This window comes from Microplitis mediator, chromosome 6, assembly GCF_029852145.1.
Source record: "Microplitis mediator isolate UGA2020A chromosome 6, iyMicMedi2.1, whole genome shotgun sequence".
NCBI lineage: Eukaryota > Metazoa > Arthropoda > Insecta > Hymenoptera > Braconidae > Microplitis > Microplitis mediator.
Genome location: NC_079974.1, coordinates 15,611,161 through 15,634,529, shown reverse-complemented (window position 1 = coordinate 15,634,529; position 23,369 = coordinate 15,611,161). Strand labels below are relative to the sequence as shown.

The 23,369-nt window shown below is 29.1% G+C and overlaps 2 protein-coding genes across 2 annotated transcripts; one reads left to right on the top strand and one right to left on the bottom strand.

Annotated features, from left to right (window-relative positions):
* The first annotated feature begins 8,134 nt into the window (after positions 1-8,134).
* Positions 8,135-11,373, top strand: LOC130670184 (uncharacterized). The gene is made up of 4 exons (XM_057473436.1): positions 8,135-8,799; positions 9,036-9,286; positions 9,804-10,434; positions 10,747-11,373. The coding sequence occupies exons 1-4, from the start codon at positions 8,335-8,337 to the stop codon at positions 11,074-11,076; spliced, it is 1,677 nt and encodes a 558-aa protein (XP_057329419.1). The 5' UTR covers positions 8,135-8,334; the 3' UTR covers positions 11,077-11,373.
* A 71-nt stretch (positions 11,374-11,444) lies between these two features.
* LOC130670544 (myosin-G heavy chain-like) lies at positions 11,445-22,936 on the bottom strand. Its single transcript, XM_057473962.1, has 4 exons — positions 22,554-22,936; positions 20,343-20,425; positions 17,075-19,577; positions 11,445-16,162 (listed from the first exon to the last, which is right to left on the bottom strand). Exons 2-4 carry the CDS (start codon positions 20,416-20,418, stop codon positions 12,868-12,870), a joined length of 5,874 nt encoding a protein of 1,957 aa, XP_057329945.1. The 5' UTR covers positions 20,419-20,425; positions 22,554-22,936; the 3' UTR covers positions 11,445-12,867.
* Positions 22,937-23,369: the final 433 nt, after the last annotated feature.

Sequence of the window (23,369 nt, the reverse complement as noted above, 5' to 3'; positions counted from 1 at the left end):
ACATAGTTTATTGAAATCAAGATTGACAAAACAATAAAAAATATTTATAGAAATTATTTTTTTATTATACTTATCATAAAATTAATTTTTATGACTTATTCTCATTAAGGTTGTTTTTTATTCTCAATTTTTTACCTTGACTACTTATCATCATAATTGATAACAAATATATATATATATATATGTATATATATATATATATATATATATATATATATATATATAAATATATATATATATAAATATATGTTTTTTTTTTTAACTAACCTTAACAACGTGTATTAATACATATCATAAAAGAGTGAATTTTTTATTTCTTAAAAAAAAAAAATATTAAGCTCTTTATTTCTTCCTTTGAAGAGTACACAGAAAAAAAGATTTATTGGCGCCAAAAATTTTTACTCGTCCCAAGAAAAATTTTGCACTACGAATCGAAGACAAAAATTTTTTGAGACCAGAATAAAATTCTTGTGCCAAGAAATTTTTTCGTCTCCAGAAAATTTTTGTCTTTGATTCATAGTTCAAAATTTTTCTTGCACCAAAACATTGTTTTTTTCTGTTTATGCTCTTATAAATTATATTTAATTTTCATAGTCTTAGAAATTTATTTATTAAGACCAGAATTTATCAGTTTATAAAATTCATAATTAAAAACCAATAAAAAATATATAAAAATAATTTAATTTATTTCTTATCACACTTCTCATTAATTTTATTTCTTTATACTCAATAATTTTTAACCTTGACTAATTGTAACTATAATTACTCATATGTATAAAAATATTTATATCCATATAATTAAAAAAAAATTAAAGTTAATACGTATTAAAATTCATATCATGAGGAAGCAAAATTTTTTATTTAACAAAAAAAATAAAAAACATTTATTTAATTCAGACAATCAAGCCGTTTAATTCTTTCTTTGAATACAAGTGAAAACTTTAAGATGCCATTATTTGACCCGAAAAATTAAATTCAACTAAATTATCTCAATTTACCCTAAAAAAAATTTTTACATTATAATTTATTGCTCATTATCATTACCAATATTTTCTTCTTTCTAAAAAAAAAAAAAATAAATAAATAAAAATAAATACTCACCTCATACTGATACTTATAACATAATTAATAGTATCAAATAATTTTTTTTCTATATAAAATAAAAAAAAAAAATGCAAACTCTATTGATGATATGTAAACATTGGTGAAAACTCGTCTGGAATTTTCTACTATCGACTAACCGCATGGACCGGTTCCGTGGTCAGATCCTCGGAATTTTTCATTTAAATGGAACCTAAATCGCTCGTATTTCCAGTCATCATGACTTTCTAATGTGTGACTAATCATACATTTATGTGTTTCATTAAACAATGAAATCAATTAAAAAAATATAAACATAGATCATCATAATTATTTTTTAATACTAAACATTCATGTAAATAAACTCATTAAATTACAATATTAACAAAGCAAAGAATAATTAATAATAAAATAATAAAGAATGAAAAATGAAATACTGCACGAGACTTAGTGGCGTGTAACGCATAATTAGTTAATGAAATAATGAAATCGATTATTCGAGAGTAAGGTGAGAAATTATTTGTATCCGACCTGTGCTTCCGGTCTCATCTGAGAGGTCACAGTATATTTACACATGTATAGACTCATACATTAAAGAGATGGGATAATCGAGCTCTTCTTGTGATGCCGGATAAGTGAGAACGAATTCTCAGGCCACACTGGCACACAAGTCTGACCCACTTGAGACTACTTTCACTGGCGCTCGAGTCAAGACTAATATAAACGAATGATAAAAAATAAGATTAAAATAAAAAACTAAAAAGAAAAAAAAAGTTAAAAGTATAAGAAAGAAAGAGTGAGTATGATAAAAGAGAAATGAATGGGACATAAAAGGGTTTTTCCTATTTAACACTTTTAGTTTAGTCATTCTTGCTTTTTTTTTTCTAACTATCCTACTGTACTTAATACTTTCACACACAAACTCACTAGTAATCACACCGCAAGTTTGTCTCTAGTAATTTATAAAAGTAATTTACGAAATTCCACATTTGGTGACACTCCTAGAAATTAAGTCAATAAAAATTCTATCGACAACTTTTTTTTTTTTACTTTTCCTTTTTTAGCATTTTATAAAACTACAATCTTTTTTTTTAACCGCAGCAACTATTTCTTCAAGCTCATTATTTTTCGCAGCTTCAGTCGACCTAAAAATATTTGTGACATTAAATATATTAATGTTTATTCCATGGGGATTAATTTTGTTCAATATAAAAATTTATTACATACTTGGTTTCCAAATTCCAAAGAAGAGTACTGAGTATATCCGCATTTTTATTGGCCCCACGTAAAATTATTTCACATATTGATTTATTCTCGCATGCATCTTTGTATTCATCTTCATCTTCATATTTATTTCTTGTTTCTTTGTAGTATTCTTCTTCTTCATAACTTTCTAGCGATGTTTTATGCTCAACCGGAAGATGAACGGCCCGCACTTTTGATAATACAATATTCGGTTGCCTGATAAAATGTCAAAATAAAATTACTGCTGTGATTTTACATTAACGATATATAATATATTATAATAATAAAATTAAATAAATATAATAATAAAAGATTTAAAAAAAAAACGTCTTAAGTAATTTTTTATTCATCTTACGAAGTATTGCCATCAATCTTAACGACATTGGGCTGTTTAAGTGCAGCAATAAGAAGCCCAAGAGGTAAAAAGGCACCGATCAGATGAAAAATCTTGTTCCAAGGTGAAATCCTTTATGGATGTATTAAACATAACATACAATTTATTAATCGTCATCATAAATAAACGTATACATTCGATACCATAAATTTATATTTTAAACGGTTTAAAAAAAAAAAAAGTGAATCTTTACCGTTTGTGTTGTGGCGCTACAGCGTATCCTTGATCGGGTAAATGGACCTCAGTGCCCTGCTCGTGGGGCTGATAATATTTATAAGGAAACTTTCGAGTGCGGGTAAATGAGGTCTCGCGATGCGATGTCAAATAAACAACAGCTTCCGGTTTATCAATGACTACTTCCGGGTGGTGGATATGAACAGGACTTTGATGATGCTGCTGATAATAATTATGATAGTACGGATGCATTTCCGGCCTTTCTATTTCACTACTTTCAGGTACAACATACTGATAATGATAAGGCATTGGGTCCATTGCTATGTACTGAGTTTTTTGTGGGTAAGTTATTTCGTAAGTAGAATCTGGTAATTTATAGTGATGGTGATAGTGGAATTTATTCAAATTTGGATGCCGTTCATAAGTATCTGAAAAAGACTCATGATGACCGGGAACTTCTGGAACGCTAAGAATTTCGTGATGATCCGGCTGGTTTTGATTCTGTAAATTAACTTGTTCTGGCGGGATGTGATGTTCGGAAGGACTTTGATAGTTTATAATTTGATATGGATGTGAATTATGATTCTGCTGAGTTTCATGATCCGCATCCTCATCATTATCTTCTTGTCTATTATCATCGGGCTTATTATTGTCAGATAGATCTTCATGACTCGATTGATGGTGATGATTATCTAAGCCATCATGTGAAGCATAAGTTGTATCTTGGGCTGACGGATGGAAGAGAACATAACTTTCACCGTAGAGCTGATGGTATGGATTATTACTTTCATCAGAACCATCAGGACTTTCATTATCATGTTGCTGCTGCTGCTGTTGCAGCTGTTGGTTATTTTGTTGTCTCTGATAATCGTAAATAAATTTAACCGGCTGCTTTGCCGACGGTAGAATAGGTACCAACACCGTTCCAGCATTCACTGGAGTTTCATACACTGGATGATAGACTACACTTGTCATGGGAATCACAGACTTGCTTGGTAATAAATTAACTGTAGTTAATTGTGATTCTTTTTCATCAACATTTGCTGGCAATTTGTCTATTGTTGCTAATTGAACACTTGGCCGAAAATCACTATCCTTATTTTCAGATGATAATTTTAAATTCATTTTTTGTGTCACTATTTTTTTAGGTGAATTATCTTTATTATTACCAGCATGTAAATTACTGGAATTTGTTGAATTTGACTCTGGGAAAAAACTTTTGTATTTTACTCCAGACACTTTTGAACTATTTGTTAATATGGGAAATGAAGATGAATTTTCAATGCATACTATATTTTTAATTAACACCAAATATAAAAAAAATTTTAATTGACTCATACTTAACATTATTATTAATAACTTTTTTTTTCTTATTTAGACCACCGGTTTCTATTAATTATTAAAAATTTTTAATGATATTGTTAACAAGTAAATATGTAAAGTACACATGTAAAATTACGTTATTAAAAAAAAAAAAAAAAAAGACAATCCTTCTATCGTTAGATGAACTGAAGAACTAAACTGTGTCTCATGTATTCTCGCATCTTTATTCTTTGTGAAGTAGTGGTTTCTAAAAAGCGTGAAGCTCATCGAAAGACACATAATGTGTCTTAATCGTCGTCGACATCCAATTGCCTGACATTAAAAAAATATAAATTTATGTCTATAAGTACATGGACATAAAGAGTAGTCATCGGTCTTGTTTAAGAAACATTTAGTTCCAGTAGTTGACAATATTTGTAGTATCACGCAGTGACATCTTAACTCATAGCTGAATAAAAAAAAGTAATAAATAAATAAAGTAAGGAAAAAGTACATGAAAAAAAAAGTAATTAGTCATTTTTTTTATTTTTTACTAGTAAGAGTTAAGGAAATGATTTTTGTTTGAAGATAGGAAACAGGACAAGTGGTCATCAAACACTTGGAACCAGGTCAACTCTACTAAATTTCGCTAGAAAGTTTTTTGTTGTTATTATTATTGTTATTAAAGATTTAAAAATGTAAATGTGTTCTTTGTTTCGTTACTTTTATTTTTAATATTTTATCTTTGTTAATATTTTATTGTTATCGATCAGAGTCGAACAGAAAAATCGTTACTTGGTTGTGTGAATAAAGAAGATCGTTTTCTTATAGCAATCGCAGCATCAAAGTAAGTGGATTGGCCGACAATGAAAGTAGCATTCGCACCACTGAGATCTTTTTTGCTGTAATAACAGCGGTATGACCTGATTCCTAGGTTCGAGTAGGCCAAACAGTACATTGAACAACAACTAAACAATTATTGCTTATAATTTTAATGATTTTTTAAATTAAATACAAATATCAAACAAATTTTATTTAACTATACAATAAAATTTTTTTTTTAATCCAATATTTATTTGCTGTTTATTATTTTTATCCGTTTACTGATAATTAATTTTTTAAAAATATTATTAATGATTATCATTTTCTCGGAAGTAAAATATAAAAATTAAAGTTAAGTTTTGCTGAGTTTTAAAACAAAGAATTCAAAGATCATCGCGATGACTTTGTGTCGATTTCTCGGCCAAACTAATACTAAAATTATTATTATGGGAAAAGAAAAGTCGTGAATCATGATTTATACTTAAACATATTTTTAAAATTATTAAATCATTTTTTATGATCTAAAATGATAATCATAATAATTGTAACGATAAAAAGTAAATAAATAAAATAAAAGTCGGTTTATAAAATTTTTAAAGAAAATATTTAATAATAATTGCCGGTTATTGTGAAAAATAAAAACTTTCCGGATGTAAATAAATTTTAGTTATTAGATACGCAGATCCAGTACAGAAAGCGAGTTCAAAGTGCGTGCCCAAAGTAAAGTCACTGTAGTTGACGACGAGATAGTATAAATTGTAAGATTCTATGAATAAGATTTCACTTTTTCTTCTTTCTCTCCCATCATAAATATGCCCTACTTGTTCAAACGCATAAAGAAAAAGAAAATAAGGAAAAAATAAAATTAAGGATTAAATTTATCTCGAAATTGTCACAGAGATATTACTTTATATATTTGTACATATATGTACATATACGTATGATATTACTTGTATCAATTCTTGAACATTATCATTGCCAGGGAAATTGCACTCACTAGTGCATCCGAGAGAGAAAATGAATTTATACGAGAAAGTCGAGTTATTAAAATATAATAAATAAAAATATAACAAATCATACATACGAATTTAATATTAAAATAGTTTTATTAGTTTACTTTTTATAGAAAAACTTTTTTTTTTTTTTTTTTTTTTTTTTTTTTTTTTTTTTTTATATAAAATTGTCTGAACAATGAGTGATTACTCTACTTATTAAATTAAACCAATAAAAAATTATCTTCGTTATTGAATAATAATAAAATTTATTTGAATAAATTAAAAATTGTTAGCGCGCAACTTTGAAAAAAAAAATTGAGTATTCATCAACTATACATGCACTGAAAAGAAATTAACTTTTGAAAAAACATTTTCTTAATGATACTGAAGTTTGCCGAAGTCTTATAATTTTTGGATTTTTTTAAAAACGATAAATTGAAAAAACAATTTATTTCAAAAAATTGCACCTATAGTTTTTTTGATTTTCTACACATGCATATTTTTTTTTTTTAATTAAATTGTTGAAACAAAAAGCCCGAAAATTGTTAATTCTCTTCTAACTTTATAATCATTTCCTTAAGGGGTAACGGTAACCGATTTTCAATACAATTTAATTCACGGACAAACACTGGAAATCTGAAATAGAGAGTCTTTAGCGTTTTTTAAAACCTTAACAAAGAGCTAGAAATTTCGTATTTTCAAAAATTCTAATTCTTCTCCGAGAAAAATTGTTTTAAAATTCTCATTTACTCTACGAGTGCAACAAAGACAGTCCTGTTTATTTTTCTGAGTGTGAGAAAGAGGTCCGGTAGCGTATCCCCTTAAGTAGTAAATCAATGAAAATTATTACATTATTAATTATATGTAAGTTGAAGAATAATTTTCTGGATAGAAGAAAATACAAATTTATTTACTGTCCTCCAAAAAAAAGGAAGATCAGCATAAAGTAGAAATACCATGGCCACTGTACCATTTTTAGACATTTCATACTTTATTTTAATACATAATTGAAGAAGTATAAAATAAAATGTCCATTTTAATAGTGGGATTAAAGTATATTTAAATACACTTTGAAAACTAATTATGTCATTGCGCCTTTTACAAATTATTTTATTTTAATTTTTCAAGTGTCCAAAACGGTATTTCTACCCACTATGGAGCTAATCTCGGATTTCTCCGATTAATAAAATGAAATCGAATGAAATCTCCAAATTTTCGCATCAAAAATATATCAGATTAATAATTTTCAATAGCCTAATTTCTTGTAAGAAGAATATACAATATTTCTAAAAGTTATTTTTTTTCTCAGTGTAGATTTAAAAAAAAAAATGTAAATTCGAATATGAAATATGATCTTCACCTATCGCGAAGTAATATATGTTGATAAAAAAAAAAGTAAATAAACATTTTTATTCTATTATTAGTCCACCTATCTGACAAACCAGTTCCAATCAAACGATTAAATTGAAAGGTGAAAGTAGCATCCACATTAAAAAAAAACAATTAAAAAACCACATGCAGAGGCATGATCATCTTTTATATATTAATGCAAGTGGGTGTATTCAAGCAAACACGATAGAATAAGACATAAAAAAATCTCACGATACAATATCTCACGACTTCTCTTGCAAACAAATATCTCCGAAGTCAAATAAGAGATTTTTACAATATCTAGTTGGCATTCAAGTAATTAGACCATGACGATGACGATTCTCTACATTATATTTTTGTATGTCACATTAAATTTTAGCATTAAAAAAGTTTGTATCATTTCAAACTAATTATATCACTCACTGATCACTTATCATAATCATTATATTTAATCTCACCTAAGAAAGTTTATAAAAAAAGTCAATTTATCATGAGCAGAAAATAAATAAATAAAAAAATGATAGTCGAAAAAATAAAAAATAGAGTAAAAGAATGGCGTGATTTTAAATAAAGATTATAATTAAGTGACACGAGAGTGAGTTTTGAGTAATTGTTACTGTAGTTGTTGTTAAATCTCTTGCAATTCTCTTCAAGTTAGATTTTACGGAGACACAATCGCTAGGCATGAGAAAGCAAGACAGAAAATGGACCACTCGTACAAGAAAGTGGGGATCTGGATTAAAAGCAAACGGGGACATAGACCGAGACCCAGAGCCATCTCAGACCTTCAACAGTGGAGGTCATTGCTGCATGGTTACTGTTATTGTTATTGTTTATGTAACACGCGTGTACCCTTAAGAGACGATCGTAACTTCTTTTAGTTCCCGGTCAGTGATTTGTGATCGAAAAAGTTTTATCAGTATAAATTTATTATTTTTTTTTTACACACAAATGTCATTGAGGGACTTGAGTCTGATCCTGCTCTTGATATTCCTGGTTTTTCAGGGATCACGTGCAGACACACGTTATCTTGTAAGACAAAATGACAGTAATAACAAAAAAAATACGTCGGATACTAATTTTTTTGGAGCTATCCGGAAGGATGGACAAGAAAAATCGCGGGCTATTTTTCATGATGATGAGTCAATGATCCGAGATACGCTGAAAGCGAATCACGATCGGAGAAACTCGTTTGTTGAGACTTCTACCTTCGATCCGGACGTGCTAAACAAGTTTCTTGACGAATATGCCAGTAAAATAAAAAGTTCGACTGACAAGAATTACGGGTATCTACATCACTCAATTAAACCAACTGAATTGTCACTGGAAATTGGTGATGATAGTTCTGAAGTTTCAACTGCTACCGAAGATTCGGTAACGATCCATGGAACTACTGATGCTATTGATAACTCACAGGTACTTCAAATTTATTGCTAAAAATATTTATATTTATTGATAAAATTAAAAATTTTTCCAAATATTTTGGTTTGAAAATTATTGCAAATTCAAATAATTAACAGGGAAATAAATTACTTTCCAAGTTGTCACCATTAGAATGTAAATAAAAAATCTTAAGTTTGAATTATGGAAAAATTATCAATACTGAAATTTAAAAAAATATGGAGATAAATTTATTTTTTTTTTTTAAATAGACTTTCAATGACACATCAGAAAGAAATAAATTTTTCAATGGAAATCAGAACGACGATCGAGATAGTAGTGGTTGGGTAACTTTAGAAGCGATTCCGTGGTCGAAAAGTAAAATATCAAAATGGCAAGCAAATACGAATTCACAACGTCCATGGCAAGAAACAAATAAATGGGACAAACCGAGCAGTGTAGTAAAACCCTGGACACCAGATTACGTATCTTCACGACCTCATTACTCTAACAACAAACCATGGTAATTAAAATTAATTTTAAAATAATAATTATCACCTACTTATTTTAGTAACTAAAAAAACTATCATTCTTAGTAACGATAAAAAAATATTTAGGGGATGGGGGCAAAACGGGATACCCCAGAAATTTTATAACGAAAATTTTTTTTGTTAAACTTTTTTAAAAATCGAGTTTCGGTCGAAAAAAATGACTTTTGTTTTATGATAAAAACTGTAAAAAATTTTTTTTTCTTCCTTAGTATCCAATAATTATATGTAAAATACAATTTTTCTTTATGTAAAATACTTAGAAAAAAAAATTTAATTTTTTGTCACCTTTTTTAAAGGGTACCTATTTTGCCCGCAAAAATGAAATTTTTTTCAACGACAACTGAAAATTTTTTCTGTTTACTTTGAATATCATTAAAAATAAAAAGATGTAGCGTATTTGAGTCCTCGAAAAGTATTTCCTTAAGTACCCGTTTTTCCCCCCCCCCCTTTCCTCTTCTTCATTTATTGATTATTAATTATTACATATAGGTATGATAAACCAAAACCAAATTGGCCAGAATACGAAACTGAACAGTTAAAACCAACATACCGACCATACCCAAATGAACATTACGAACCAAGTTCAACCCAAGCTCAAAAATGGCCTCCAGAACGACCATCCTCGTCATATGACAACAATCATCATCCAATAATTGGTGACATCATTACCGACAACAGACCATCAAATTTCCCAACAAGTAATTGGGACAAATATGACCAACTACCAAAACCATCGGGTGTCTCTTCATCACCGTACAATGATCGTTACCATGACCAATACAATAATGAAGAAAACAATAACAATTGGCCTGGACCAAATTACCACAAGAATAAATACGACCAATTGAATGAAAAACCGGGTTTTTCACGACCCCACAAACCCTCATACTTTACGGGTCAATATGAGTATGAAAATCATCATCCACCGACATATCCGTCGAATGGAGACGGTCAGTGGGTATTGTTATCAACAAATCGCGGTTACTCGCGTCAAAGATCATTGAAATTTGATTCACTGGACGACGCTATTAAATCAGCAAACGGAACCACACGTAAAGTATCTAAAGATACATCGGATCCGGATGATTCTGTAGTACCTGTGATGACATCTAAACGACAGGTTGGTCGTACAATTTAAATAACATCAGCACGCTACGCTTCTATATACATATATAAATAAAAATTTATGTATGTATGTATGTATGTTTACTCTACTACTACTTTTTTTTTCTCTTAACTTATTTTTTTCTACTACTCCGCTTATTTATTACACATGATTGATTGCATATAATCATCAGTTAACGATACGTGATTGATGTCTGTGCTGGGGATAATTATCAATGCCAATTAAATTAAAATTGGATTGAAATTTTTAATAAATTTGTTTCTTTTTCTTGTAAAATTTCAACGTGAAATTTAATATGAAACTTAGGTAAGATTGACTGTCCTGCCTTCCCTTAATGGCACCAACACAACAACGTCGCACGGAGGACTACTTGAGGTTGAGAAAACATTTAAGACTGTTGACGAAAGCCAAAAAGAGTTTGCCGCTGCCGAAAAATTGTCTGTTATTATGAAAAAACCGTTAAGAAGACAGACTGTCAGTAGACCCTCTAATGCTGCGGTACTTGCGGCCGTTGGTGCTGGCATGTTACCTGCTACCATGGGTATGATGCTGCCAATTATGCTGGGAAGAAAAAAACGATCAAATGTTCTTACAATTTATCCGGATGACGTAAGATATCGAGTTGCTACGGGATAATTTATTCAAGATGTCTGGGTCCAGATTAAATATTTTATGAGAGTAGAAATTATTCTTGTAGTCAGCAATTATTGTCTGGATTATTTATTTATTTATTTATTATTTATAATAGCTGTTGTTATATATTTATATAAATGATATTTATTTATTCAATAGTTAATATATTTTTTTCAAATAAAAGTATCGATGTCATAAATATAATTTTTTTAATTTTAGATGATTGATTTTTAGAAATTATTTACTTAAAAAAAAAAAATCCTTCACTTATAAAATATTTTTTGTACGTATGAAAAAAAAAACTTTTATAGATAAAAATTGTTATTTTATTTGTATTATTTATATATTTTATTTACAAGATACACACTGAAATCTAGCATCTATTTTTTATTAATATCATATATTTATGATGTTTTTACAATGTAATAAATTATTGAATCATTTATTAACATATAGTTCATCCATCCCCAAATACTGAAAGAAATAGTTTTTTCTTTTTTCCTTTTATAAATGCGAATTATCAATGAAAATAATTATGAAGACATAAATTTTTCTTAAAACCAAAAGAAGGAGAAAAATTTATCATTATAAAAAATTATAAAGGTAAAAAAAATAATTTTAAATGGTAAAAAAAACTATAATACATATATTTAAGAAACTGGCAATTCGTGCAACACACAATTTTAAAACTCGTGAATGCGGTTAATCAGTCATTTAACTTTTTAACGAATTTTATAAAATTTTCTTCATTTTTTAGATACGAATTTTTTAATTTCGAAAAAAAATTATTTAAATATTTTTCTACTTCTTCGCACACGATTTATTTTTATAAATATTATTTTATTTTTATAAAATATTACAATAATTTTCATTAATTCTGGATTCAAAATGAAATAAATATTAAAATTTCATTTTATTACAGTCAACCTGAGTAATTTTGTCCGTTTCAAAGAATAATATTTATATGCGACATAAATAATTTATTTTTCCAATGTGTAATCGTTGAGTTATGATCTAAAAATACTCAATTTTATGGTAAAAAAGGTCTAAATATTATAATAATCTTTTGTATCACTTCCAAAAATTTGAACAAATAAATAAATAGATCACAAGGAGTCAGGACAAGGTAAAGTTCCCATAAAAGGACTAAACGCCCAACTAAATCAAAGCTAATGTTCTGATTTTTACTTTTCCAGACAGCATTCAAGTCGGAATGACTGCTTTACGACGTCTCTTTGAAGGCATCCTCAAGAAGTCTTATAATGACTTTTTAAAGGTGTCATTTTTAAGAACTTTTAATTAAGAGTTCTTGAAGACTCCATAAATAAGACGTCAGTTTTGTGACGTCTAAATGTATTCTTTTTTTTAACTTCTTTATAAACTCAAAATTAGGAGCTCCTTAAGACGTCATGGTAAATTCATACTGAAGTCTTATTTACGAAGTCAGAAAAAAGAACTTTGAGAAATCTTTTTAAAGTCGCCTTACTGAGTTCGCTAGGTGGCTCATTCGACATCTTGAGAACTTCTTAAAGACTTCTTTAAGATGTTGATGAGACGTCCAAATCATAAATAGGAACTCATTCAGAATTTATCAAGACGACATTTTGCAGTCTGGGTTATCCTGACTCCCTGTGATGAATTTATTTATCTAAATATATTTTTAACAAATCAAAATTATCTTGACAGGGTAGAAATTACTCAGACTAAATGTACTTTATCTCGAAAAAATCAGAAAATGAATTCGTTAAAAAGTTAAAAAAATAATTTTTATTTAAATAACAAAAACCTAAAAAATTATTCGTCTCCATTTAATCTTTTCTGAACGTTACCGAGATACTTTGCGAAATTTTCACTTGCATGTTTCAAAATCGTCAGCCCAAACCTTAATTTAACTTCAGCTATAGTCTTAACAAAGTTAAAGAAATTAAATTTTTCCGCGATAGGTTTAATAGGAATTATGCTATCAGCCATAGTTCCATTGAATTCGTTCTCATCCGCTACTTCCGTACCATTAAGTGATTTAACATCCGTTGAATTAAATGTCACCATTTCATCGGTAACATCCATTCCTGATAAATTTTCGTCATTCAACGTCGAATTCGTTTCAATTTTAGTTTCATTCTTAATACTTCCAGCATTCTCGGAATTCAAATCATCAATTTCATCTTTTGAGTTTTTATCCAAGACATTATTAGACTCTTTTATTTTTTTCTTCTGTCCAATGTCATTTTTGTCATTACCCATGAATCCAATCTGCTCGGTAGTGATAACAGAGTCAATAACATCCAAAATTTCATTGCTCAAATCTTCTTCCTCAGCATCTCCAGTCTCACTTCTAGCAGGTATCTGCTGAATAACTGATTCCCTTTTCCGTCTAATCTTTAATGTTTCAAATTTCAATGCTCTCGGGCCATGTTCGACAACTACCGCCGTCGGTGTAATATCAACATCATCATACTGCGGAGCATCGGCTTTCAAAGCAGAGGCTTCGGCAATCCCATGACTATTATCCTGACTTTCGCTGCTAAAATTATCAGTAACCGGATTTTTAACAAAATTCAATTTTTCCGCAATTTCTTTTTCAAAATCTGTTTGCTCCGTGTTTTCAGTTGTCGTTGTTGAGGTCGATGTTACTACTGGAAGTCTTTGATTATCATACGGATACTCTTTAGGAATATTACCAACGACAAATTTACGGTCACCATTTGACTGACTGTTTATAAACTGCGGTTTCGTTTGTCTATCATAGTAATTTGGCGTAGTGGGTAAGTCAGGATACTTGAATTCATTATCACGATTATTGTGATTATCATAAAACGGTGCGGGTCTGTAAACAGGTACTGCGGAAGTTGAAAAACGTGAATCAACTACTGTATTTTTTCGTGTCGTATAAGAATCTGTGTAAGCACCATCGTAAGCTTGATATCTATAATAATTTTTATCCGGATTCTTAACACTGCCGGGATTATTGTACTTATTATTAGCGTTATTATGATGATAATTATTATTGTTATTATTATTATTATTACTATTCATTCCTTGATAGACTTTTGATAAAACTTCTTCTTCACTTAGACCATAATTACCACCGTACTCTTGGATATTATATTTATAATTGGGTTCAACTTCGTAGTTCCTCCGAGCGATGGTTCCTCCAAATGGATAAAGGAAGTAAGAGGCTAAGCCGAGACCAAGACCAACTAAAGACATCACTCCAACACTAGGCATTACTTCTCTACTTATGAAATTGTAAATCTGTGTACCGATGGGTTTCGCTACTTGTTTCTTCTTATTATTATTACTCTTTGTATTATTATTATTATTATTTTTATTGCTATTGGTCACCTTTGATTCAGGTGCAATTTTAGATTCTTGAATTGAAACGTCTGTTGATTCAACTTCATTAATACCTTCATTATTTTCACTTGAAATCGGAGATAATGATGATGAAGATGATGATGATGATGATGATGATGATGATGATATCGATACTGATGTAGAAATCGGGGCAGATGTAGTCGATGGTTTACGTCGGCGTAATTTATTCTTCTTTCTTTTATGTTTAGGTCGTTTAGTTGTCGTTGATAATGACGACTCAGAAGACGATGAAGAAGAAGAAGAAGAAGAAGAAGAAGAAATAGATGAAGAAGATGATATTCTAGTTGATGACTCAATAATTTTAGTCAACTCGGGATTAAAATCAAATTTAACATCAATTGGATCCTGCAGTTTTGCTGGTTCACTATTTTTTTCTTCATAAACTTTTTTATCGTCGACTTTTTCAATCGTCAACACCGGAGCGCTCACTTGAATCGGTTCAATTTCAATGGTCGTTGGACTGTCAGTTGGTTTTTTTAGTTGTACCTTCAAGACATTTGTTTTTGTCGGCTTTGATTTCGTTGTTTTTACATCAGTTACGTTTAATTCATCTTTGATAATATCCGATGAATTTATTGATGCGGTCGTATCGGGACTGGTGTAAAGTGACGCTGAAATTTTGCTTACGAACATGGGCTTTGAATTAGAAGCTTGAGAATTTTTAGTATTTGAAATCATTTGAATGGGTCTAAAAGTAACTTTCTCAATTTTTGATGTTGCGTTTATACTGATCTTAGTATTATTTGATTTAATTGATGGTTTTCTGATAACAGGAGGCTTAGTCGGTCGGTTTGCAGAACTTGGTCTCGAGACTTTCATCGCCGTAGTTTTCGTTATTATAGTCGTCGATTTCGGGGTAGTTGATCCTGAACCTGAATTACGTATTATTTTTTTCGTTGTAGTTTTCGCTGTTTCTTCATTGTCATTTTTAGTTGCATTTGTAACTCCAACAGATGGTTTTAATTTATAACTGTCAGTTGTTTCTACTCTTGGAGTCGTGTTTGAATCCATCATTGTTATTTTTTCCATGTTATTATTATTATTATTATTATTATTATTATTAGCTCCAGTTGCTGCTGTGGTTTGTTTCAAAGCATTGGCAATCGGTGAAAATACTTGGGGTGTAGTTTTTTCTGTAGCTGCTGTCTTAAGACTTGTCTCAATTCTCGGGGTAGTTGATGGAGGTTTAGCAGAAGATGATGAAGTCTTTAGGTCAGTAGTTTTATTGGGATGATTTTTATTACTAGCAGACGTAACTGAAGATTTAACTGTTGTGCTGGGAGGATTTAAAAGTATCCAAGTCGATATACCACCGACAGTAGTCACTGGTGTTTTGTGTGTCGTCGTACGAGCTGATGCCAATTCACGTTCCAGCTCTTCTTCAGTTATTGCCATTGCCTGGCCGGGATGACTCAATTGGAAGAAACTAAATTTTGAATTGGCGGGTCGCCCAAAGCTGTGTGTCTCTGATATTTTTTTATTGCCATTAAATATTTCATAGGCTGGAGAAGTTTCTCGGATGCTGTCATCTGGCTTACGTATCAATAAATTTAATTTTGATTCTATTTTAGGTAATTTTCCGCTGTCTGGCGAACTTGGCAATTCTTCAGGATTGGATACATTTAATAATTGCGTTGCTACGGTTTTTAAAGACTGATCCATGTATTGATAGCCTTTAAAATTTCGTACACCAGCACCAGAAGCCTCGTTCCTGAAAACATAATTTTTTATATTTATTTTTGCATAAAAGAAAAATATTTTAAGTGGACAGAGGATTGGATTTATAATTTTTTAAATGGATACTTACCCGATAAATTTATTATTTTTATTTTTAATATAAATGACAGTAAATAAAAGTTTTTCTTATAATTATTATTATTTATTTTTATTATTATTTATTAGTAATACAATTTCATGCGTTAATGCCCTAAAATGTTAAGAATTTTTTTTTTTTATTACACTTGCGTATTCTCAGACAAACAAAACTAATCTATCAATAAATATAAATGAATAATTATCAATTAATTACGTAAATTTTTTTTTTTACTTTTTGTAGGAATTTCAGTATTTTATAATTATTATTTGTATTTTTAATAATTACGTCATTAAATTAAAATTTTTATTGATTCAAAATTTAAATTTGTCAATATCATTATTTTATAAAATAATAAACTTAAAAATTTATTGTCTAATTATTAGTTTGATTTCAAATAATTACTTGAAGATTTAAATTTAAAAATATCGATTTATTATTTAAATTTATAAAGATTTCAATCTTATTTTTAAATATTTAAAATTAAAGTACAGAAATTGAACACTAATTAAATTATTTACGTTTAATTATTATCAATTAATTAATTCTTTATTGTTTTTATTAAAATAATTTAATTATTATCAAATAAAATTTCAAAATAATTTACAAAATTTTTTTTCATTTAATTTTTTATAATTAAAAACAACAAAGAATTATTCATAATAATAATGCACCAATAAAATTCCTACAATAAACTTTCCAATGAAATAATTTTTTTTTTTTAGAATAAATAGTTTTCATAAATAAATAAATACAAAGTAATTATTAAAAATTAATAAATAAATAAATTAATATTAATATTAAATAATTCATCTCCTTCGCTTCTTCCGTTTGCTTTTCCATTCAGGAAATTTCTGATAATGATTAATAGATTGTTTTACAAACTCTTCAAAACTTGGTCTAACTAGTATAGTTACTTTATCAGCAGCTCGTGCAAAATTTAAACCATTTGCAAAAGCCCAGGGAAAGAATATAGCAGACATACCAACAAGACCCGCAGCAAAAGCTGCAAATGGAGCTGCTGCCAGACTAAAGATTCCGTAATTCAAAGGGTTTAAAAATGTTAAATAAGTAAATACATTAGATATGCTCTCGACAAGACCCGAAGGACTGAACTCGAAATCGTCATCGTCATAATCATCATCATCAAGATTTGCCAACGAAGTCGAACCTCCGTTACCGCTATTACTGTCTCCTTGATTACCACCAGCTCCAGGTAAATTAGATAATGGATTGCCTAAATTAGGAAGCCCAGGACGAGCTGGTGAACTCAACGAAGAACCAGCGAATCCACTATTCGATTGACCAACGGCCTCAGAACCTGATGCAATACTACTAGGAGAATCAGCGACTTGACCAGCAACCTCTGGATCTGCACCTTCTGCAGCTTCTCCAGTACCTTCGACATCATCCGAAAATGCTGTCTCACCTGGTGCGCTGTCTCCAATCAGAACATTCGATTCTTGATTAACATCGTAAGGTCCCTCAGGTTCAGAATCGTCACTAACAACCGCGGAATCATACAAGTCATTACGATCTGGATCTGACTGCACTGTAACACTTGGAGTGACAGACGTTGATGATAAATAATCGAATTCTGTTGGATAAAAAGTCGAAGTAACGGAACTTCCGTCACCATCAACATGTTTATCATCACCCGTCCCATCCCCATCCGCAATGCCATTAAAAGTATGCGTACTGAGCAATTGTGAGTTAATTATAATATTAAGATCTGTACAACCTTGTTTACTTTGAATAGTATTATTAACTTTAGTTATTGAATTTATTGTTATCGTAGGACATAAATTATCAACACTTGTATCTTTTAAAGTTTCTGCAGAATTAGAATCATTTTGTGACGTAAATGTAATGTGAACATTTGGCGGGACTTTTGAATTATTCTTCAAAGACAATTGACCCTCACTAACTGTCACATTGGGTTTCTTCGACAATGGATTTATGATATGGACGACAGTATTTTGAGTTATTTCCGACACTGGCCTGAAGACTGGCCTTTGAATGATTGACGATTCAGTTGGAGCATCAGTCGATGCCACTGAAGAATCCGCCAGAGTTATTGAGGTTTCAGTTTTATTACTGAGGGTTTCTGGTGGACTTGGAAACTCATCAACAGCAAATGTGTCAAGAGTATAAAGGATATTTGGATTGTTTTCTAATTTATCTAAATAGGGAGCTGGTAAATGAAAATCATTAGCACTCTCGTCGTTACTAACATATGAATTTTCGTATGACAAAACGGGTTTAATTGAATCAACACTTGGTTTAAAAGTATTTGATACTGTGTCCCCAACCGTTGGATCGCTAACGACATTCTGATGAGTTGAAAACGGGGGAATTTGAAGCCACTTTATTATTTCCTGTACACTAGGTTGTAACAACGGGTCTTCGTAATTAGTTAAGTTTGACGATGACGACCATGAATTTAATGTAAGTTTATCATTATTCGATAAAACTGGTTTGTCAGGTTTAAGATTTGAATTATTAACATGACTATTTTCAACATTTGAATAAGTAGGATGAGGTGATGTATATTTTTGATAGTTTATTAAATCCTGGGTATTACGGAGAGGATCGTTTGGCCAATTCTTCAAATAAACTGTCGATATTACGGGATTTTTAATTATCGAATATTTTTTATTGTTATTAGCCGATGTTTTATTGACTTTATGATTATTATTATTAGTTCTATTATTATTATTAAGTCTCAATGGTTTTGTTTTCGTTGAATTGATCATCGTAAAAGATAAATTCGGCTTAATAACAATATAATTATTTTTAGTGGATAATTTAGTAGCAGTAGAAGAAGATTTTGTAGAATTTAAAAGAGTAGTTTTGATTTTAGTCTTTGGCTTGTCTTGATAAAGTGAATTAGATGGATTAAGTCTAATCGTATGAATAAAACGACTTTCATTTCTAATCCGAGGATTTTTATAAACAGATTCTTTAGTCTGGGGCAAAGGTATTGGGGTTGATGTAATTGGATCAGAATTAATCCAATTAATTGGCAAACGAGAGCGACGAGATGATTTAAATTTAATATTACTATTTATAATTCCCGGGGTAAAATTACTATGGTTTAAGTTATTGTAATTATTATTATTATTATTATTATTATTATTATTATTATTATTATTATTATTATTATTATTATTATTAAAGTCATAAATGTTTCGTGTACGACCCGACGACGCTCTATACCTGCTGCTTCCAACGTCTTGAGGTTTTGTTGTTGTCTGCAATGCATCACCGACTTGTTCTTTCGTCACGTCCGTTCGAGACACTTCCGATGAACCTGCAATTTGATTATCGTTATCGAACGGTAATTTTAAGTGGATTACGTTATTTTTTTTTCTTTAGTAATATCGATATGCAATCGAAATTTTATAAATTATAAGGTAAAGTTGATAGGATTTTTTTTTTTTTATTGGAATTTTAAGTTATTGAGTAAAATTAAAATTAAATTTATAAATGCTATTTATGGTATAAAAATGTTTGCAAGAGAAAAGAAATTTTTTTTATGATTATTATCTTTACTTGTTTCATGTCATGTCTTTTGCTTAATGATTAAATAATATGTAAATGTAAAAGGTAAAAAATTCAAATAACTCGAAATATTTGGTACAATTGTTATTAAAAATTTATCATATTAATTGTTTGTAATTTAAAAATATGTTTTATTATAAATTGAAATATTTATGATCTTGAAGTTAATAGACAATTAGCAATTTTCAGATTTTATTTCAATAATTTACAAAAAAACAAAAAGAACTGAAAATATGCACATGTAGAAAATTAAAAAAACTATAAGTGCAATTTTTTAAAATATTTTTTTTTATAGTTCATCATTTTGTAAAAAAAATTCCATAATTTATTAAACGTCGCCTAACTTCAGTATCATTTATATTTCCATTCTTTAGTTGCTTGGTGATTCAAATTAAATATGAACGCATGTTTGAAAATTTATAATTCTTTATATTAAATTATTGTATTTGTACGCAATTATTTTTTTTTTGTGTAAATGAAATTAATTCTCCATACAATAAAAAACAATATTTACCGATTTCTGGAGGTCTTGCATCAGTCTGGGCTATTGTAAACAATGCCCAGAGTAACACACTCGTCGTCACTTGCATTTTCACACTGAAATCAAAAAAAAATTATGGTTCAAAAAATATTTATATTTACGATCGTAAATTAAAATTAGGTAACCGATTTTATTAAAAAAAAAAAAAAAGTTTCATTAAAATTTATTTTTATTAGCTACATGCAAAAAAAAAAAGTACTTGAAAATAAATATTTTTTAAGTATCATGTCTCAAATAATGCAATAGAATTTATCCTTTGACGAAATTTTCGCAATTACATAATAAATAAAAGGTACATTTATAAAAAGTAAGAGTTTAAAAAAAATGATTGTGTTTACCGCGAAAAGTACATTGCGAGAGTTGTTACGTTGAAAAAAAAATATGTGGCATGTGAAATAAAGACGTAAACATCTAAACAATATCTTTTAAAAATGGCTTAATGATACTATCAACGCATGATAAGAATCTATTATGTTTTTTGCGTTATAAATATCAAATAGCTACAAATTCAATAGTAATTAATATTCGATACTCGTATTTGAAATTGTCGTTACAGTGTAGTTAAAATTTTTTATTTTCTATTCATGCCGTAACTAAAATATATTTGATATTTTTTTAAAATAGCAAACTTGAGATATTTTCATATACTTTTTTCTGACTTAGACATATATTTATATACAACCCGAATTGAAAAAAATTAAAAATCATACAATTATTAAAATCCAGCAAAGGACATATGTTAATAAAACACTAAATTATTTTAAAAAAGCAGTATTTCGTTTACTCCTTTAATTATTTTAACTCCCACAGAAAAAAAAGATTTCTTGGTGCAAAAAATTCTTGCTTGCCCTAAGAAATTTTTTACAGTATGAAGTGAAGACAAAAATTTTCTAGGAGTAAGAAAAAATTTTTTTGGACAAGAAAAAGTTTCTAGTCCTAAGAAAATTTTATTTTTTTCATTCCATAATGCAAAATTTTTCTTGAGCCAAAACATTCTTGTTTTCTATGCATATTTTTAAACTGATTGTACTATATATTAATGTTTTCTTAACAGGACTTCCGGTAGTTCAAAAATTAAAAGATGAAATGTTTCTTTTTTAATAATCGTCTTATTAACTCATGTTTTTTGTATCCGATATTTTTAATTGTATACAGAAAAAAGGATTTTTCATCTTAAAAAATTTTTTTCTTGCTCCAGGAAAATTTTTTCTCGCCCCAAGAAAATTTTTGTTTTCATTTTATATTGCAAATAATAATAATAATATACTATTTTTAGCTCCTCATTATTTTCTACCGTAATTCATATTATCTCATTCTTTTTTTTTATTGATATTTTTTTTTTAATATATAAATGTCCGGTAACGGTACTGGCGTTCCTGAGTTGCGATGCTCCGTTTTGCATGTGTCGTCTCGCCGTCACGCCTTAATTCTTTCACGATATGTTTGATATAAATTTATTATATAGATATAACATAAATGAAGGCTATTAATGAATTATATGTCAATATAACAGTATAAAATACTCGATAAAAATACATTTATACACGAATATATTTATGGCTATAAATAAAAAAATTTAAATAATTCAATTCAATGCGAATAAGAGATAAAGAAAAAAAAATAAATAGCTATATAATAACATAGAATCGAGATAAGATTAGATCAAATGGTAAAATTGTAATACGCAGATGCGCTTGAGCTTTCCGGTACAGGGAATATTCCAGCGGAACAGATTTGCCTTCTTCGAATAGTAATAAATATATAGTGAATTTTAATTTAAAGACTCGAGTGTAAGTAAATCAATGTTGTACAATAATATAAATTTACTAGTATACACATATACATATACATATACGTATATGTAGATCGTGAGACTTGACTATTTAGAACCGCCCGGGTGATTCGCGTATTATCGCGATCACTGACTTATATTTTATTCAATATTATGCGTTAATAAAAGGGATAAAAGATGTTAAGTAATTTATATCGCGTTACTATAGAACATTACATTCAAATAAAAATAAAAAATTTTCATCTGTCATTTGAAATATATAAAAATAAAATTAGTAATACATGTTTCCTGATGCATCAGGAACTGCTCTAAATCCTAAAGAGAATTTTCAATTCTATAAATTCAAAATATAAAAACTAAATAATTTTTTCGTGTTAATTAATTAAACTTACAATAATCGACGATTATTTATCTCCCACTACACTGCCTAAAAGTAAACACCGCGAATAAAAAAGACGTTAAATAAGCGATTGATTGATTGAAAAAAATTAAAAGGACTGAAAAGGAAACGATGATAGAGCTATAAAAATAAATCCGCGCACACGCGTGATAACAAGTTGTAGAAACAATGCTGAGGACAATGTTTCGACTGACTGTGCACGGCTGACCGAATGTCCAGCATGTACCTTCTTAGCACGCACCTCTCCTGACCAGAAAGGAGAGGTCCGAGTTCTCCCCAAACCGTTATTCCAAGGGGCCAGTATATATAGTTAAGTATTAAGTGTGTATATAAGTGTTGTGATGGTATAAGAACAAACCAACGGACGGGTTGAATAACCTTCGTCAACGTATGCTAACTACTAAAATCCCGATCAGCTCAAAGTTAACATTACACTATTATATGTGATACACAACCAGCTTTGATAGTAAACACAGAAAACTCAATGTCAGATCGACCAACACAACCCGTCGAGAAACAGCTTCCAGCAACTAAACATCAAGAGTCGCTTTAAATTATTCACCTGGAGAAGCTTCATCTAGTATTTTATAAATTTATATATGTATTGATGTTCATGTATGTAAATTAAAACCCTCGGATGACGATTATTATAATTTATTTGCCTGCGGACGTTAATGTTCTTTATGGTTTTAAAAAATTTTGCTAAAATTATTTTTGTTTGTCGGGTTATAAATCCTGTGATTCATTTTTAGTAAAACTGGAGACGGAGAATTGACATTAAAAAAAAAATATATAAATAAATAAAAGT

What these genes read in the sequence shown, in the direction of transcription:
- LOC130670184 (XM_057473436.1), top strand. Translation starts at nt 8,335, where the DNA reads ATGTCATTGAGGGACTTGAGTCTGATCCTGCTCTTGATATTCCTGGTT. An exon ending in TACTCTAACAACAAACCATG is followed by an intron (nt 9,287 to 9,803) that starts GTAATTAAAATT and finishes TATTACATATAG; the next exon opens with GTATGATAAACCAAAACCAA. An exon ending in TGATGACATCTAAACGACAG is followed by an intron (nt 10,435 to 10,746) that starts GTTGGTCGTACA and finishes TATGAAACTTAG; the next exon opens with GTAAGATTGACTGTCCTGCC.
- LOC130670544 (XM_057473962.1), bottom strand. Translation starts at nt 20,418, where the DNA reads ATGCAAGTGACGACGAGTGTGTTACTCTGGGCATTGTTTACAATAGCC. An exon ending in TGCAAGACCTCCAGAAATCG is followed by an intron (nt 19,578 to 20,342) that starts GTAAATATTGTT and finishes ATCAAATTGCAG; the next exon opens with GTTCATCGGAAGTGTCTCGA. An exon ending in CGGAAGAAGCGAAGGAGATG is followed by an intron (nt 16,163 to 17,074) that starts AATTATTTAATA and finishes TTATGTTTTCAG; the next exon opens with GAACGAGGCTTCTGGTGCTG.